The 18,338-nt window shown below is 47.1% G+C and overlaps 1 protein-coding gene across 1 annotated transcript in view; it reads right to left on the bottom strand.

Moving 5' to 3' along the window:
• Window positions 1-4,625: 4,625 nt before the first annotated feature.
• The window catches only part of gpat2 (glycerol-3-phosphate acyltransferase 2, mitochondrial), a 69,512-nt gene continuing 55,799 nt past the window's right edge, over window positions 4,626-18,338 (bottom strand). Inside the window, exons 16-21 of the mRNA XM_078429033.1 lie at window positions 17,549-17,620; window positions 12,768-12,899; window positions 9,777-9,897; window positions 8,394-8,453; window positions 7,530-7,585; window positions 4,626-4,736 (exon numbers count right to left, since the gene is read on the bottom strand). Coding sequence (XP_078285159.1) covers window positions 4,626-4,736; window positions 7,530-7,585; window positions 8,394-8,453; window positions 9,777-9,897; window positions 12,768-12,899; window positions 17,549-17,620 — 552 coding nt within the window. The remainder of the gene's footprint in view (window positions 4,737-7,529; window positions 7,586-8,393; window positions 8,454-9,776; window positions 9,898-12,767; window positions 12,900-17,548; window positions 17,621-18,338) is intronic.

The following is an 18,338-nucleotide window of genomic DNA, read 5'->3' as shown; positions in this document are numbered from 1 at the left end:
ATTTTTAATAGTGGACCCTAAAATCTTATCAAGCACTGATGTCAGGCTGACTATCGGACAGGCAAAATCAAGTTTATTCCAACATCTCAGTATCAACCGTTCGAATGATCGGCGTGGGGGGGGGGGACGAGAACGAAGGGGGACCACTGGAACTACATTGGACACGTTGTGCCATTATCGGCGCCCTTTACATTTTACTCTTTGCATACTTTGTGTACGGTACGCAAAACAAAGAATTTCACTGCGACTTGTCACACGTGATAATAAAGTATCAATCATCCATTCAAAACAGCCTCGATTTGTGATCCGTGGAGATATATTGTAATGACTCACGCTCTAGGTTTGTGTCAGGGAAACTGTGACCACCAGGTGGCGGCGTACGGTGGCAGCCTTGTCAACAGTCCATCTCGTCCTATTCTTCTGTTATTTTTAGTCTGTTGTTAAATGTATGTTTTAGTGTATCTTTCGTTTTGTATTATGTGGGGGGTGGAGGCGGGAAACATTTTTTAGACCTCTTTCCTCGACTGAGATGCGACTTTTTTCTTATTATATCTCCGTCCGCACTGCGGCTTATCATCGTGGAGCTGGCTAGTGTGATGTCTCTGTAATATAAATGCCAGTGCCCCCTTGAAGCCAAGAGCAGAAGCTGGCAAATGTGCTTTTGCCTCGTGACTGAGGTCAGGTGTTTTTCTAGAAGTTTCCTGGTGGGGGATTATTAAAATCTTCTTACAAGATGTCGGACGTATATTCATTGAGCTAGTCACAACGGGGTCTTACAGTGGATATTACATGGTGTCAGAAGAAAAAAGAAACTAAAGAAAAGGATGTCTGGACTCAAGCCACTGGGACCACTCTACATGCAAGGGAACTTGGCCAAGAATTATAAGGACTGGATAAGGGCATTCCAGCTGTACGAGACAGCAACAGAGCTGACGAGTAAGCCAGATAAGATTCGGTATGCAACATTCCTCCACATAACAGGGCCGGCCACTCAGCAGATTTATGAGACCTTTCAGTTTGCCCAGGAGGAATGTGGCAAAATACAACCGCTGAAGAATAAGTTTCAGGCATACTGTGGACCAAAGAAGAACTTAACTGTCTCAAGATACGTCTTTAATACACGTGATCAGTGGCGAGGGGAGACCTTCTCCAGCTACCTGACTGCAGTGAAGTCTTTAGCTAATGATTGTGAGTTTGGCATTATCCACGACTCGTTGCTACGAGACAGGATCGTCTGTGGCATCACCAGCCAGCCGCTCCGGGAGAAACTACTACAATGCCATGATTTAACACTGGAAAAATGCAGTGACACGTGTAAGATACCAAATGAGGCGGTTGATGGCGTGAGTGCAAGCCCACTATACACTGCGAAGATCATTGAGGAAAACCGCGAGCTTTTCCAAGGGCTGGCAAGGCTAAAAAGACATGAGTACAACATAGCGCTCCAAGCGAACGTGCAACCTAAGCAAAACCCACCCCGCACTATCCCTTATAAGATCAGGGATAAGGTCAAAGACGAATTAGTGCGCATGGAAAACTTAGGAGCCATAACGCCCATGCGCGAACCGACAGATTGGGTGAATTCAATGACTGTTGTTAGCAAGCCTAATGGTGAAGTCCGCATATGCCTTGACCCACGCGACCTCAAGGCGGCCATTACATAGGGAGCATTTCCCGATGCCGACGTTCGAGAACATTGCAGCCCACATGCCGAAGGCAGAATGGTTCTCGAAATTTGACGCTACAAGTGGGTACTGGCAGTTCCCACTGAGCGACGATAGCTCGCGTCTGACCACAATTTAATACTCCTTTTGGGAGATCGTCCTTCCATTTGGCATCTCATCCGCAAGTGAGATTTGGCAGCGGGCGATGCAGGAAGAGTTCGGCGATTTAGAAGGGGTGGAGATAGTCGTTGACGACATTCTCGTTTGGGGTGTGAATGCAGCACAACATGACGAAAGGGTGAAAGCCCTACTCGAACGGGTGAAAGAATCCGGCCTAAAGCTCAATCCCAAAGTCGGTAATGCGCACAAACGAGATTGAATATGTGGGACACGTCATCTCGCAAGCAGGCGTGTCACCAAGCCCATCTCGTGTCAGCAACATGCTACAAATGCCATACCCGACAAACAAGGTGGAAGTACAAACTTTCTTGGGGATGGTCACCTACATGGCCAAGTTTATTCCGAACCCCTCGGAGATCACCGCCTCACTTAGACAGCTAACGGAAAAGGGAGTAGTGTAGCAGCACAGCCAGGCAGTAGACAAGCTGAAGTGTCTTCTCACATCGCCACCCGTACTCAAACTGTACGATGTGAACGCGCCCGTCTCAATTGCCACAGACGCTTCCAACAGTGGATTTGGAGCAGTCCTGATGCAAGACGAGAGACCGGTTGCATATGCATCACGATGCGTGAACGCGGCCGAGCGTAATGATGCGACTATAGAGAAGGAGCTGTGCTCCATATTGTACACGTGCAGAAAGTTTCATGACTTCATCGTTGGTCAGCGCACAGTAACTTTTTCCACGCAGATGGTGGTGGGTATGTGGAGCAAGCTGCCAGAGGAGGTAGATACAAAATGGTGGAGTAACTCAGCGGGTCAGGCAGCATCTCGGGAGAGGAGGAATGGGTGACGTTTCGGGTCGAGACCCTTCCTCAGACTGATGTCAGGGGAGGGGGCGGGTTCAGTCTGAAGAAGGGTCTGGAAACGTCACCCACTCCTCCTCTCCCAAGATGCTGCCTGACCCACTGAGTTACTCCACCATTTTGTATCTACCTTCGGTTTAAACTAGCATCTGCGGGTTTTTTCCTGCCAGAGGTGGTAGTTGAGGCAGGTACAATAACAACAACATTTAAAAGACATTTGGACAGGTGCATGGATAGGAACGGTCTGGAGGGATATGGGCCAAGTACGGGAAGCGGGGACTAGTGTAGATGGGGCATCTTGGTCGGAGTGGGCAAGTTGGGCCGAGGGGCTGTTTCTAGGACCACCTGCACTGACAATGAACATTTCCTGTGCAGACAAGACTTGACTTGGATGAGAAATCAAAACTAATACATCAGTAAAATGAATTCAAAAGCAAGCACCACCTTTAAGAGAAAGAATGGGAGAGATGAGAAAATCAGTAAAATTGATCAGTGATTGTATCGGTCCTTTAAAAAGCAGAAGACTGGTTGCGTGATTTCTCACTCTGATCATTTCCATGAAGATCTATTCCAAGAAGGTCTATTGTCTATTGTCTAAGATCGTGCATCGAGGGCAAGTTTTACTAATTATAATTCTCATTGCTTTATTCAAACATTGAAGGAGTACAAGGCAGCAAATTCAACCTCAGAAAATCTAAACTAATCAACAAACTCAAAGTAAGGCTGAGTTTTTCCCAATTGGACAAAACAAATACTGACTTTTTTGAGGTGGTTCAACGTCCAAAATATCCTGGCACGGCATTTTTCCACCCGCGGTCGCTGTCTACGATTCTCTCACGGTCAGCCGTCCTCCATACTGGCAGGGAAAGTGCCCGCGTCCTTGCAACATAGCTCTACTGGTCCCGACACGGAACAGAGGAATGAGAGGAAAAACCTTTTCACCCAGAAAGTTGTGAGTCTGTGGAATTCTCTGCCACAGAAGGCAGTGGAGGCCGATTCACTGGATGTATTCAAGAGAGAGTTAGATTTAGCTCTTAGGGGTAACGGAATCAAGGGATATGGGGAAAAAGCAGGAACAGGGTACTGATTTTAGATGATCAGCCATGATTCTCTGCCACAGAAGGCAGTGGAGGCCAATTCACTGGATGAATTTAAAAGAGTTAGATAGAGCTCTAGTGGCTAGTGGAATCAAGGGATATGGGGAGAAGGCAGGCACGGCTTACTGATAGTGGACGATCAGCCATGATCACATTGAATGTCGGTGCTGGCTCGAAGAGCCGAATGGCCTAGTCCTGCTCTTATTTTTCCATGTTTCTACCAACTGTTCATTCCCCTCCCCAGATACTGCCTGACCCAGAGTTCGTCCGGCAGTTTGATTTTTGCTTCACCCACAATAACCATGTCCTTTATTGAAAAAAATCGGGAGAGGTTTGGCTTCCACGCATGTAACAGTGCACTCTAGATACAAACAGAAGTCTCCCCTTTAAGAAATGATCCAGGAACAAACTTGTCTTCTGACAGAATCCAACTGTTTGCATGAGACACTATAAGCTGGAATAACTCAGCAGGTCAGGCAGCATCTCTGGAGAACGTGGACAGGTACAAAGTGCTGGAGCAACTCAGCGGGTCAGGCAGCATCTCTGGAGAACGTGGACAGGGTAAAAGTGCTGGAGTAACTCAGCGGGTCAGGCAGCATCTCTGGAGAACGTGGACAGGTACAAAGTGTTGGAGTAACTCAGAGGGTCAGGCAGCATCTCTGGAGAACGTGGACAGGGTAAAAGTGCTGGAGTAACTCAGAGGGTCAGGCAGCATCTCCACATAAATGGAATAGGTGATGTTTTGGGCCGAGACCCTTCAACCCGAAACATCACCTATTCCTTTTCTCCTGACCCGCTGAGTTACTCCAACTTATTGTGTCTATCTGGGGTTTTAACCAGCACCTGCAGTTCCTTCCTACACTGTTTGCAGGATGCACTCTTAGCAGAACTGTTGAATATATTGTTGCAGCTTCACTCCACTGTCAAGTTGCTGAAAAGTCTCACTGAGTTCCAGCAATGGCTCTGTCACACCTGTCTCCACTTTGAAAACCTACAGGAGAAAGTAAACCATCGGGGTTATAAAAGTGGAAAATGCTGGAAACACTCAATAAGTCTGGCAGCATCAGTGGAGAACGAATCACAGTTGATGTTTCTGACCCAAGACCCTTCATCGTTTCAGAATGTTCTCGGAATCTTTCCCTGATTCTCTTTCCACAGATGTTGCCTGATCAGCATTTCCCATTTTTAATTTCAGATTTTCTGCATCTGCGGTTCTTTCATGTTCAGATTTAACTTGTTCATGACATTTACAATATGCAGTACTGGCACATGACATATCAAGGTGTAACCTCATGTGACAAATGTAACATATTCAACAAAAACCAAAGCTAACACACAGAAGGTATCACAAAATGCTGGAGTAACTCAGCAGGTCAGGCAGCATCTCGGGAGAGAAGGAATGGGTGACGTTTCGGGTCGAGACCCTTCTTCAGACTGATGTCAGGGGAGGGGGTGGGTTCCAGGATTCGAGGACCAGAGAACACAGGTTCAAGGTGAAGGGGAAAAGATTTAATAGGTATCCGAGGGGCAACTTTTTCCACACAGAGGGTGGTGGGTGTATGGAACAAGCTGCCAGAGGAGGTAGTTGAGGCTGGGACTATCCCATTGTTTTAAGAAACAGTTGGACAGGTACATGGATAGGACAGGTTTGGAGGGTTATGGACCAAGCGCAGGCAAGTGGGACTAGGGTAGCTGGGACATTGTTGGCGGTGTGGGCGAGTTGGGCCGAAGGGCCTGTTTCCACACTGTATCAGTCTATGACTCTACCACCTGTGTGTTCTGCAGGGGTCAGTGTTGGGGCCACTACTTGTCATGTTGTATGTTATTGATCTGGATGATGGAATTGATGGCTCTGTGGCCATGTTTGAGGATAATAGGTGGAGGGGCAGGTGGTGTTAAGGAAACAGGGGGTCTATAGAAGGGCTTCGACACATTAGGAGAGTGGACTAAACAGTGGCAGATGGAATACAATGTAGAAACGTGTGCGGTCATGCACTTTGGTGGAAGGAATAAAGGAATAGACTATTTTCTAAATGGGGCAAAGATTCAGAAATCAGAGGTGCAAAGAAACTTGGGAGTGTTGGTGCAGGATTCCCAAAACGTTAATTTGCAGGTAGAATCGGTAGTAAGGAAGGCAAATGCACTGTTAGCGCTCATTCTCGGGAGGACTAGAATATAAAAGTAAGGATGTAATACTGAGGCTTTTCAAGGCGCTGGTCAGACCACATTTGGAGTATTGTGAGCAGTTTTGGGCCCCACATCTGAGGAAGGATGAGCTGGCGATGGAGAGGCTCCAGAGGTTTACTAGAATGACCCATGGGGTTATTGGGTTAACATGCGATGAGCGTTTGACAGCACTGGGCTTGTACTCGCTGAAGTTTAGAAGGATGAGGAGGATCTCATTGAAACTTACCAAACAATGAAGGACCTAGATAGAGTGGATGTGGAGAGGATGTTTCCAGTGGTGGGAGAGTCCAGGACCAGAATACAAGTTTGTCCCTTTAGAATGGAGATGAGGAGGAATCTCTTCACCCAGAGGGTGGTGAATCTGTGGAATCCATTGACACAGACGGCTGTGGAGGCCAAGTCGTGGGGTATTCTTAAAGTCGAGATCAGTAAGTTGTTGATTAGTAAGGGTATCAAAGGTTATAGGGAGGAGGCAGGAGAATGGGGCTGAGAGTGGAGAATGGATCAGTCAGGACCTAATTCTGCTCCTATGTCCCATGATCTTATGATCTCAACCAGCATCTGCAGTTCCTTGTGTGTCGTTAGTGTTTAGTGACTGGCTGGTGTCTGGGCTGTGTACTGTAAGGGCAACTCACAAACACTGAGCAAGGGTCAGTGCTGGCAACGTGGCCAAACTCAATGATGCAGTAAAGCTCAGACACCCTTTGTCCAGTTGTTTAGACATGCTGACAGCTCATAATCTGTGGAGAAAAGGGAGAGACGACGCTTCTGGTCGGGACCAGTCTGAAGAAGGGTCCCGACCCAAAACATCCCCGAAGATAGACACAAAATGCTGGAGTAACTCAGCGGGTCAGGCAGCATCTCAGGAGAGAAGGAATGGATGATGTTTCGGGTCGAGACCCTTCTTCAGACTGAGAGTCTGGGGAAAGGGAAATGAGAGATATAGATGGTGATGTAGAGATGTAGAACAAATAAATGAAAGATGTGCAAAAAAGTGACGATGATAGAGGAACCAGGCTGTAGGCTCGGTGATAACGAGTTGTACAGACAATGAAACTCACCAAGATGACAGTGAAACTAGTACGAAGGTAGACACAAAATGCTGGAGTACCTCAGCGGGTCAGGCAGCATCTCGGGAGAGAAGGAATGGGTGACGTTTCGGGTCGAGACCCTTCTCATGACCCGGAACGTCACCCATTCCTTCTCTCCAGAGATGCTGCCTGACCCGCTGAGTTACTCCAGCATTTTGTGTCTACCTTCGATTTAAACCAGCATCTGCAGTTTTGTTTCTTATACAGTGAAACTAGTACAATGACATGGGTGGGGGAGGGACGGAGAGAGAGGGAAAGGACTGGTTACTTGAAGTTCGAGAAACCAATATTCCGACCGCTGGGTTGTAAGCTGCCCAAGCGAAATATGAGGTGCTGTTCCTCAAATGTGCGTGTGGCCTCACCCTGACAGCTTCTCCAGAGATGCTGCCTGACCCACTGAGTAACTCCAGCAGCTTGTGTCTTATCTTCAGCATATTTGTGGTGCTAAACGATTGCCAAACTAACATGATATCTGGAGACTAGTCAACAGCTCCCTTAACACTTACCCCCAACTCCTTGAAGGTTTTCACTGCGCTGTTAACCAGGGGTAGTGTAGCAATGCCTGCAAAATATTAAAAACACAGCTCAAGACAGATTCATCTGTGTTCAAATTTATAATTTAGTTGCATAAGTTCAGAGGAACAAATAGATTGTAAAATCAAAGGACAACGTCCAAACTGCGGGTACAACAACATTACCAAACACTCATTCTGAATCCTCCATCAGGGGAGGACTTTCTTTAGCCAGAGGGTGGTGAGTCTGTGGAATTCATTGCCACAGACGGCTGTGGAGGCCAAGTCACTGGGTATTTTTCGAAGAAGAGATTGATAAGTTTTTGAATAGTAAGGGATCAAAGGGGAGAAGGCGGGAGAATGGGGTTGAGAGGGAATGATCGAATGGTAGAGCAGGTATTTATTCACAAAATGCTGGAGTAACTCAGCAGGTCAGGCAACATCTCGGGAGAGAAGGAATGGTCTCGACCCGAAACATCACCCATTCCTTCTCTCCCGAGGTGCTGCCTGACCTGCTGAGTTACTCCAGCATTTTGTGAATAAATACCTTCGATTTGTACCAGCATCTGCAGTTATTTTCTTATACGAATGGTAGAGCAGACTCGATGGGCCGAATGGCCTAATTCTGCTCCTCTGGCCAATGGTGTTATCTCAGGGCAGAGTTATGCGGTGGAGTGGGTAATGCTTCACATCTGGAACTCTAGAGCCGACAGCCATCCAGATTAGAGCAAGCCAGTCTTCAGCTTCTCATTCACAATGTCAGTGAGTTCCCCACTATTCATCCCCTCATGTCTTTTTGACATGCCATCACAATATCTATTTGAACCTAAAAGCATGGTGTTGCATCGTCCAACTCACCAGGGTGGTCCTCCACATGTGCCTGTAGGACATTAAACATCCTCAGCACAAGCTGTGACTCTGAAAGGAAAAGTAGACAATATGTCACCTGTGGACTGTTCTCAGAGTCATTGAGTTATGCAGCATTAAAACAGACCCTGTGGGTCAATATATCCTAATACCAATAGAAGAACGTTATGATCTAGACATTTCTATTCCAGACAAGACACATTTACAAATTAAGAGCTAGTTACATGGCTATTATTGAAACAACTACATTGAATACACAAAGTCTTTTACCCAGGGCAGGGGAATCAACAACCACAGGACAGAGGTTTAAGGTGAGAAGAGCAAGATTTAATGGGAGCCCAATGGGCTGCTTCTTTATACAGAAGGTGGCGGGACTGACCATCGATCACCTGTTCATACTAGTTCTACGTAACCCCAATTTTCTCATCCATTCCCTGCACACTGGGGGTAATTTACAGGTGGCCTATTGACCTACAAACCCGCACGTCTTTGGGATGTGACAGGAAACCAGAGCACCCAGAGGAATCCCGCGTGATTCCCGAGGTCAGTATCGAACCCAAGTCTCCGGCGTTGTAGGCAGCAGCTCTACCGACTGCACCAATCAAAATACTTTTCCTTCTGCAGTCCCACTTGCCTGCGTTTGGCCCATTTCCCTCAAAACCTTTCCTACCCATGTACCCATTCAAGTGCTTTATGAAATGCTGTTATAGTGCCCGTCACAACTAACTCCTCTGACGGCTGGTCCCATACCCACATCCCAGAGACGTGCAGGTTAATTGGCCCGCTGTAAATGACCCCTAGTTTGTAGGGAGTGATTGAGATAGTAACATAGAATAGTGTGATCGATGGTCAGTGGGGCCGAAGGGCCTGTTTACTTGCTGAATCCTCGTATGTTGCAAAACATACTTGGCTAATAAAGTATGATTATGATTATGGTTTCTTTGAATCAATCAATTTCTCTGGTTTCCCAAAACACACAAGACTAGTTAGTGGTGACATTTTTAAGGCTGAGAAACAGGAGGATGTGAGCATTCCTACCAGCTTTTAACCTTGAATTAACAGTTCTGAATGAATACTTTCATTCGTTGATAAGGCTGATCGCTGCCTTTTTCACCACCAGTTCTACCATTTGCAGGGAACTATATACTTGTGCACCCAAGGCTCTCTGTTCTACACCCACCCCCACCCTCAGGGTTCCACTGTTCACTGTGCAGGTCCTGCCCTGGTTCACCTCTAACGGGAGGGATTAATTATTTAATTTGCAATACACAACATGGTACATGACAAAAAACAAGTCAGCAACACCACAAATGAAGTCTAAAGCCTCGGCCAGCGTAAGCTGTACATCCGCGGGTCAGCGCGGCACCGACGTACCTTGGATGGGAAAGCTGGCTTTGTGAAGCAGACTGGCTGCCATCTCATAGGCCTTCAGCAGAGACTGCAGCAAGCTGCAGAGGAAGAGGAAGAATCCATGGCTCTCACTGCTTCGTCCGAGCTGCAAGGGAGATCACATCACAGAGTTGTACAGCACGGAAACAGGCCCTTCGGCCCTGCCCACCACGATGCCCCACCCACGCCAGTCCCACCTGCCTGCGTTTGACCCAAATCCCTCCAAACCTCTCCTATCCATGTACCTGTCCAAGTGTTTTTAATGTGTAGGGAGGAACTGCAGAGGCTGGATTAACCCGAAGACAGACACAAAAAGCTGGAGTAACTTGTATAAAATTATAAAAGGACTGGACAAGCTATATGCAGGAAAATTTTTCCCAATGTTGGGGGAGTCCAGAACCAGGAGCCACAGTCTAAGAATAAAGGGGAGGCCATTTAAAACTGAGGTGAGAAAAAACCTTTTCACCCAGAGAGTTGTGAATTTGTGGAATTCTCTGCCACAGAGGGCAGTGGAGGCAAATTCACTGGGTGAATTTAAAAGAGAGTTAGATAGAGCTCTAGGGGCTAGAGGAATCAAGGGATATGGGGAGAAGGCAGGCACAGGTTACTGATAGTGGATGATCAGCCATGACCACAATGAATGGCGGTGCTGGCTCGAAGGGCCAAATGACTTCCTCCTGCACCTATTTTCTATGTTAACTCAGTGGGTCAGGCAGCATCTCTGGAGAGAAGGAATGGGTGATATTTCGGGTCTCGAGTTACTCCAGCATTTTGTGTCGGTCAATGTTTTTTATCCCACCTACCTCGTCTGGCAGCTCGCTCCATTGAGATAACGAGAACATCGCTGAACTGTGGTGAACTGTGGTGCAGCTAAAGAACCATCTTGCTATTGGTAAAAAAAACTCAATGCGCACGAGATCAAGAAATGAAAATATACCGATGAAAATGCAGATGTTTTTTCAAACTCTGTGGGTCCATTAAGCAGATGTATACCAGTAATTCTATCAATCAAACTTTGAAGAACATCGTGTAGTTCTGCCAGACTAAAGCGTCCCACAACACTGTGTGGAAACGGGCCCTTCGGCCCAATCCATACATGCTGAGCACCTTTTATCACTGCGATAGTCCCATTTGCCAGAGTTTGGCCCCGATCCCTCTGAGCCTTTTCTATCCAGGTGCCTATCTGAACGTCTTTCAAACTGCACCACTGTACCCGCGTCTACAGCGCCCTCTGGCAGCTTGTTCCATAAACCCACCACCCTCTGTGTGAAGACATTAGAAACATAGAAAATAGGTGCAGGAGGAGGTCATTTGGCCCTTCAAGCCAGCACCACCATTCATTGTGATCATGGCTGATCATCCACAATCAGTACCCCGTGCCTGCCTTCTCCCCGTATCCCTTGATTCCACTAGCCCCTAGAGCTCTATCTAACTCTCTTAAATTCATCCAGTGAATTAGCCTCCACTGCCTTCTGTGGCAGAGAATTCCACAAATTCACAATTCTCTGGGTGAAAAAGTTTTTCCTCACCTCAGTTTTAAATGGCCTCCCCTTTATTCTTAGACTGTGTGGCCCCTGGTTCTGGACTCCCCCAACATTGGGAACATTTTTCCTGCATCCAGCTTGTCCAGTCCTTTCATAATGTTATACGTCTCCATAAGATCCCCTCTCATCCTTCTAAACTCCAGTGAATTTCCCCATTGCCCCGTTAATTTTCACTTACATCCTTCCCTTTTCACGCTATTCAAGAAAATGTTCAAAAATATTATGTTTGAAAGATACAAAATATGTGATCAACACTGAGAAATGGGTGACATGACAGAAATGATGGTTCTCGACTATATTTGTGTTTCTCTCTATGTTTTGTTTATCTGCTTCTGACTTATCATGTGTTTTTTAAAATTATATTTTGTTCAGCATTAAGGGTAGGCACAATAAGCTTTGGCTTCTCCCTACAACTTTTTTTTTTGGTCAGAAAATATCATGTGTGATTATATTGTTTTATTTTTGATACAATGATTTTGCACTATTTAACTTTCACAACTATTTGGTCACAAAATGCTGGAGTAACTCAGCGGGTCAGGCAGCATCTCAGGAGAGAAGGAATGGGCGACGTTTCGGGTCGAGACCCTTCTTCAGACTGAAGGAATGGGTGACGTTTCGGGTCACCCAGCGGGATGAACATCGACTTCTCCAACTTTAGATAGTTCCTCTGTCCCTCTCTTCCCCTCCCCCTTCCCAGATCTCCCTCTATCTTCCTGTCTCCACCTATATCCTTTGTCCCGCCCCCCTGACATCAGTCTGAAGAAGGGTCTCGACCCGAAACGTCACCCATTCCTTCTCTCCTGAGATGCTGCCTGACCTGCTGAGTTACTCCAGCATTTTGTGAATAAATACCTTCGATTTGTACCAGCATCTGCAGTTATTTTCTTATACAACTGTTTGGTCAATCTGTTGTATTGTATTGACTGGAAAATAAATAAATAAAAAGGGTGGGGGGGGGGGGGGGGGGGGGATTTACCTTCCCTGCACCTGAATATTCTGAATGACCCCAATGATCAGTAACCCCAGCCTTTTGCTCCACTGCTGTCTCACTAAGTCCGAAACACCTCAGAAGTATGAAAACATTATTAAAACCCATAAAACATCAGAGCAGAATTAGGCCATTTGGCCCATTGATTCTCCATCGCCATTCTATCATGATGGATCTATTGTTCCCTCTCAACCCCACTCTTCTCCCCGTAACCATTGACGCCCTTACTAATCAAGAATCTCTTTAAGAATACCCATTGACTTGGCCTCCACAGCCGTATGTGGCAATGGATCCCACAGATTCACCACCCTCTGGCTGAAGAAATTCCTCCTCATCTTCATTCAAATGATACGTCCTTTTATTCTGAGGCTGCGTGCCCTCTGGTCCTGGACTCTCCCAGCCTAGACTCTTGCTGAAGTTATATTTCTACACGATTCAACGTACCTTGAAATAGCGCTTCACGACATCTTCTTCACAATCACTGTCCCATTCTTCAAAGTCATCCGTCACCTTCCACGTCAGCTCCTTGGCAAACCACCGCTGCCACACGTCACAGGCTGGCTCCGCGCTCTCACTCTGCTGATAGACAGGACAACATTGAGAGGCTCTCACTCTACCGATTGGGCGGCACGGCGGCGCGGCGGTAGAGCTGCTGCCTTACAGCGAATGCAGCGCCGGAGACCCGGGTTCCATCCCAACTACGGGTGCCGACTGTACAGAGTTTGTACGTTGAAGCGTACAAATTAGCAAGAAAAAGCAGCCTACCAGAGGACTGGGAGAAATTCAGAGTCCAGCAGAGGAGGACAAAGCTTAATTAGGAAAGGGAAAATAGATTATGAAGGAAAACTGGCAGGGAACATAAAAACTGACTGCAAAAGCTTATATGGATATGTGAAGAGAAAAAGATTAGTTAAAACAGGTCCCGTGCAGTCAGAAACAGGTCCCGTGCATTAGGTCCCGTGCAGTCAGAAACAGGTGAATTGATCATGGGGAACAAGGACATGGCAGATCAACTGAATAACTACTTTGGTTCTGTCTTCACTAAGGAAGACATAAATAATCTGCCGGAAATAGCAGGGGATCGGGGGTCAAATGAGATGGAGGAACTGAGTGAAATCCAGGTTAGTCGGGAAGTGGTGTTAGGTAAATTGAATGGATTGAAGGCCGATAAATCCCCAGGGCCAGATAGGCTGCATCCCAGAGTTCTTAAGGAGGTAGCCCCAGAAATAGTGGATGCATTAGTGATAATTTTTCAAAACTCTTTAGATTCTGGAGTAGTTCCTGAGGATTGGAGGGTAGCTAATGTAACCCCACTTTTCAAAAAGGGAGGGAGAGAGAAAACGGGGAATTATAGACCAGTTAGTCTAACATCGGTAGTGGGGGAAATGCTAGAGTCAGTTATTAAAGATGTGATAGCAGCACATTTGGAAAGTGGTGAAATCATTGGACAAAGTCAGCATGGATTTATGAAAGGTAAATCATGTCTGACGAATCTTATAGAATTTTTCGAGGATGTAACTAAATTTAGTAGAGTGGATAAGGGAGAACCAGTGGATGTGTTATATCTGGACTTCCAGAAGGCTTTCAACAATGTGCCGCATAAGAGATTAGTATGCAAACTTAAAGCACACGGTATTGTGGGTTCAGTATTGATGTGGATAGAGAACTGGCTGGCAGACAGGAAGCAAAGAGTAGGAATAAACGGGTCCTTTTCAGAATGGCAGGCAGTGACTAGTGGGGTACCGCAAGGCTCAGTGCTGGGACCCCAGCTATTTACAATATATATTAATGATTTGGACGAGGGAATTGAATGTAACATCTCCAAGTTTGCGGATGACACGAAGCTGGGGGACAATGTTAGCTGTGAGGAGGATGCTAGGAGGCTGCAACGTGACTTGGATAGGTTAGGTGAGTGGGCAAAGGCATGGCAGATGCAGTATAATGTGGATAAATGTGAGGTTATCCACTTTGGTGGCAAGAACAGGAAAGCAGACTAATGGTGGCCGATTAGGAGAAGGGGATATGCAACGAGACCTGGGTGTCGTGGTACACCAATCATTGAAAGTAGGCATGCAGGTGCAGCAGGCAGTGAAGAAAGCGAATGGTATGTTGGCATTCAAAGCGAGGGGATTTGAGTATAGGAGCAGGGAGGTTCTGCTGCAGTTGTACAGGGCATTGGTGAGACCGCACCTGGAGTATTGTGTACAGTTTTGGTCTCCTAATCTGAGGAAAGACATTCTTGCCATAGAGGGAGTACAGAGAAGGTTCACCAGATTGATTCCTGGGATGGCAGGACTTTCATATGAAGAAAGACTGGATAGACTCGGCTTGTACTCGCTGAAATTTAGAAAATTGAAGGGGATCTTATAGAAACTTACAAAATTCTTAAGGGGTTGGACAGGCTAGATGCAGGAAGATTGTTCCCGATGTTGGGGAAGTCCAGAACAAGGGGTCACAGAGAGTGGTGAATCTGTGGAATTCTCTGCCACAGAAGGTAGTTGAGGCCAGTTCATTGGCTATATTTAAGAGGGAGTTAGATGTGGCCCTTGTGGCTAAAGGGATCAGGGGGTATGGAGAGAAGGCAGGTACGGGATACTGAGTTGGATGATCAGCCATGATCATATTGAATGGCGGTGCAGGCTCGAAGGGCCGAATGGCCTACTCCTGCACCTATTTTCTATGTTTCTATGTTTTCCCCGTGACCTGCGTAGGTTTTCTCCGAGATCTTCGGTTTCCTCCCACACTCCAAAGACGTACAGGTTTGTAGGTTAATTGGCTGGGCAAATGTAATAATTGTCCCTCGTGGGTGTAGGATAGTGTTAATGTGAGAGGATCGCTGGTCGGCGCGGACCCGGTGGGCCGAAGGGCCTGTTTCCGTGCTGTATCTCTAAACTAAACATGGGGACTTCATTCCACCGCCGTGCCTGGCGATTGCAGCAGGCTGAGTGGGAAACTGTTCATCAGGCAAAGACTGATGGACACTGCCATCAGCTCAGCCATCTATTTATACTGCCATTCACGAGCCAGTCGGTTCTTGTAACCTCAAAGGACACAAAGTGCTGGAGTAACGAGCATTGGTGATGTTTCGAGTCGGGACCCTTCAGCTCCCTATTCCGCTCCACCCCCCCACGTTTCTCAGATGTCTACCACAAGTGCCCATCCCATTCGCCTTTCAAAAGCCCGCACCCTCTTTAGTCAGAGGGTGGTGAAGGCTGTGGAGGCCGTCAATGGACATTTTAAAGACAGAGATAGATACAGTGCCCTCCATAATGTTTGGGACAAAGACCCATCATTTATTTATTTGGCTCTGTACTCCACAATTTGAGATTGGTAAAACCAAAATGTATAAAAATGGCCTTTATTAAAATCTGACAATGTGCACTTTAACCACATGATTTTTTCTATTACAAATCTCAAATTGTGGAGTACAGAGGCAAATAAATAAATGATGGGTCTTTGTCCCAAACATTATGGAGGGCACTGTAGATTCCTGATTAGTGCGGGTGTCAGGGGTTATGGGGAGAAGGAATGAGAATGGGGTTAGGAGGGAAAGATAGGTCAGCCATGATTGAATGGTGGAGCAGTCGATGGGCTGAATGACCTAATTCTACTCCCATCAGTTATGAACTGATGAATGTTTTTATAATCCTTATGAGTCCCAGATCGTAACCACTCTGTGTACAAATCCATTTCCTCACATCGTTCATGTCTTCTGACCATCACTTTGAAACTGCAATCTGGAATCATCCAGTAGTTTAGTTCTAGAGATACAGCATGGAAACAGGCCCTTCGGCCCACCAGCTCCATGCTGACCATCAATCACCCATTCATGCTAGTTCTGTGTTATCCCACTTTCTCATCCACTCCAGCAGCATTTTACAGTGGGCAAATAAACCTACAGACCCAGACGGCTTTTGGGTGTGGGAGGAAACCAGAGCACCCAGCGGAAACCCACGCAGTCACGGGGGGGACGTGCAAACTCCATACAGACAGCACCCGAGGTGAGGATCGAACCCGGGTCTCTGGCGCTGTGAGGCAGCGGCTCTACCAGCTGCACCACCCTGCCGTCTGATAACTGCTGCTTTCTGGGCACCCTGACTAACCCCAACATGATCTTTTACACCGAGGTTACCCAAACCTCTTCTCTACTGCAAGAAAATAATGCCGACCGTCCCATCGAATCATCTTGCTGAAATCCCTCACGCCAAACCCACACCAAACAATCTCTCTCGGACAGTCACACCTTCAAACTTTGGCGATTAGAACTGGAAGATTAGAACGACACAGGAGATCCCTGTGGCTATCAAACTGTACAACTCCTCCCCCTTCTGTCGTGGGTAGACTGACTCCCCCCCCCCCCCTCAACCCCCCCCCCAATCTTTACACATCCCCAATCCTTTCATTTCACGTTTCATGTATCTTGTGTTTTATGACTGCTGGCAGATCAATTTCCCTCCTGGGATAAATAAAGTTCCATCGTATCATATCGTACCCGTATCGATACAATATTCCACTTCCCGCCTAATCAGGAACAGCAAGAAGACTTTTTCACTCAAGTAAACGAGAGATTGGTGTGGTGGGATGGAGTTTATCACCAAGAAATACTGCACCTCCTCTAACCTCATCTATTGTATCCGCTGCTCTAGATGTCAACTTCTCTACATCGGCGAAACCAAACGCAGGCTCGGCGATCGTTTCGCTCAACACCTTCGCTCAGTCCGCCTCAACCAACCTGATCTCCCAGTGGCTGAGCACTTCAACTCCCCCTCCCACTCCCAGTCTGACCTTTCTGCCATGGGCCTCCTCCAGTGCCATAGTGAGGCCCACCGGAAACTGGAGGAACAGCACCTCATATTTCGCCTGGGCAGCTTGCAGCCCAGCGGTATCAACATCGACTTCTCCAACTTTAGATAGTTCCTCTGTCCCTCTCTTCCCCTCCCCTTCCCAGATCTCCCTCTGTCTTCCTGTCTCCACCTATATCCTTCCTTTGTCCCGCCCCCCTGACATCAGTCTGAAGAAGGGTCTCGACCCAAAACGTCACCCATTCCTTCTCTCCTGAGATGCTGCCTGACCTGCTGAGTTACTCCAGCATTTTGTGAATAAATACCAAGAAATACTCTGTACGTTGCTACACACAATCTGTGAATCCACGCCGTGCCCGCCCCGTCTCTATGCCCCAGTGTTTATCCCGCCTGCCCACACAAGCACCACGAGATAGTTCTCACCTCCTCCAGAATCTCGCAGTAGGTCAGTTTGTCCACTGCTTCCTGTGAAAACTGGTACACCGACTGGCAGGGCTGAGAAGCAAAGCACACACAGTCACGACAACAATTGGAAGTGAGCCAGACACAAAATGCTAGAGTAACTCAGCGGGTCAGGCAGCATCTCTGGAGAGAAGGAATGGGCGACGTTTCGGGTCGAGACCCTTCTTCAGACTGATGTCAGGGAGGGCGGGACAAAGGAAGGATATAGGTGGAGACAGGAAGACAGAGGGAGATCTGGGAAGGGGGAGGGGAAGAGAGGGACAGAGGAACTATCTAAAGTTGGAGAAGTCGATGTTCATACCACTGGGCTGCAAGCTGCCCAAGCGAAATATGAGGTGCTGTTCCTCCAATTTCCGGTGGGCCTCGAAATGTCACCCATTCCTTCACTCCAGAGATGCTGCCTGACCCGCTGAGTTACTCCAGCATTTTGTGTCTACCTTCGATTTAAACCAACATCTGCAGTTTTCTTTCCTTCAGCTGAAAGTAAGCATTTGTTACAGAGGGTCATTTTCAAAGACCATTATTCCCAATAACTGTGCTCCCTCCTATTTTAGCAGACGGTAATGCTAACGGACCAGCTGGTGAAGGTAACCCAACACTCCGTTCCATTCTGCATGGAGTTCCAGGATTTAAACCCAGCGACGAGGAAGGAAAAATTATATATTTCCAGGTTAGGATGATGTGACTCAGAGGGGAATCTTTGTGTGCTCCCGTCTGCCTGAACTGCTTTGATTTAGATTTAGATTTAGAG

This window comes from Rhinoraja longicauda, chromosome 36 (assembly GCF_053455715.1).
Source record: "Rhinoraja longicauda isolate Sanriku21f chromosome 36, sRhiLon1.1, whole genome shotgun sequence".
NCBI classification, from domain to species: domain Eukaryota; kingdom Metazoa; phylum Chordata; class Chondrichthyes; order Rajiformes; family Arhynchobatidae; genus Rhinoraja; species Rhinoraja longicauda.
Note: the sequence above shows the minus strand (reverse complement) of the source record. Positions and strands in the feature narration are given on the sequence as shown.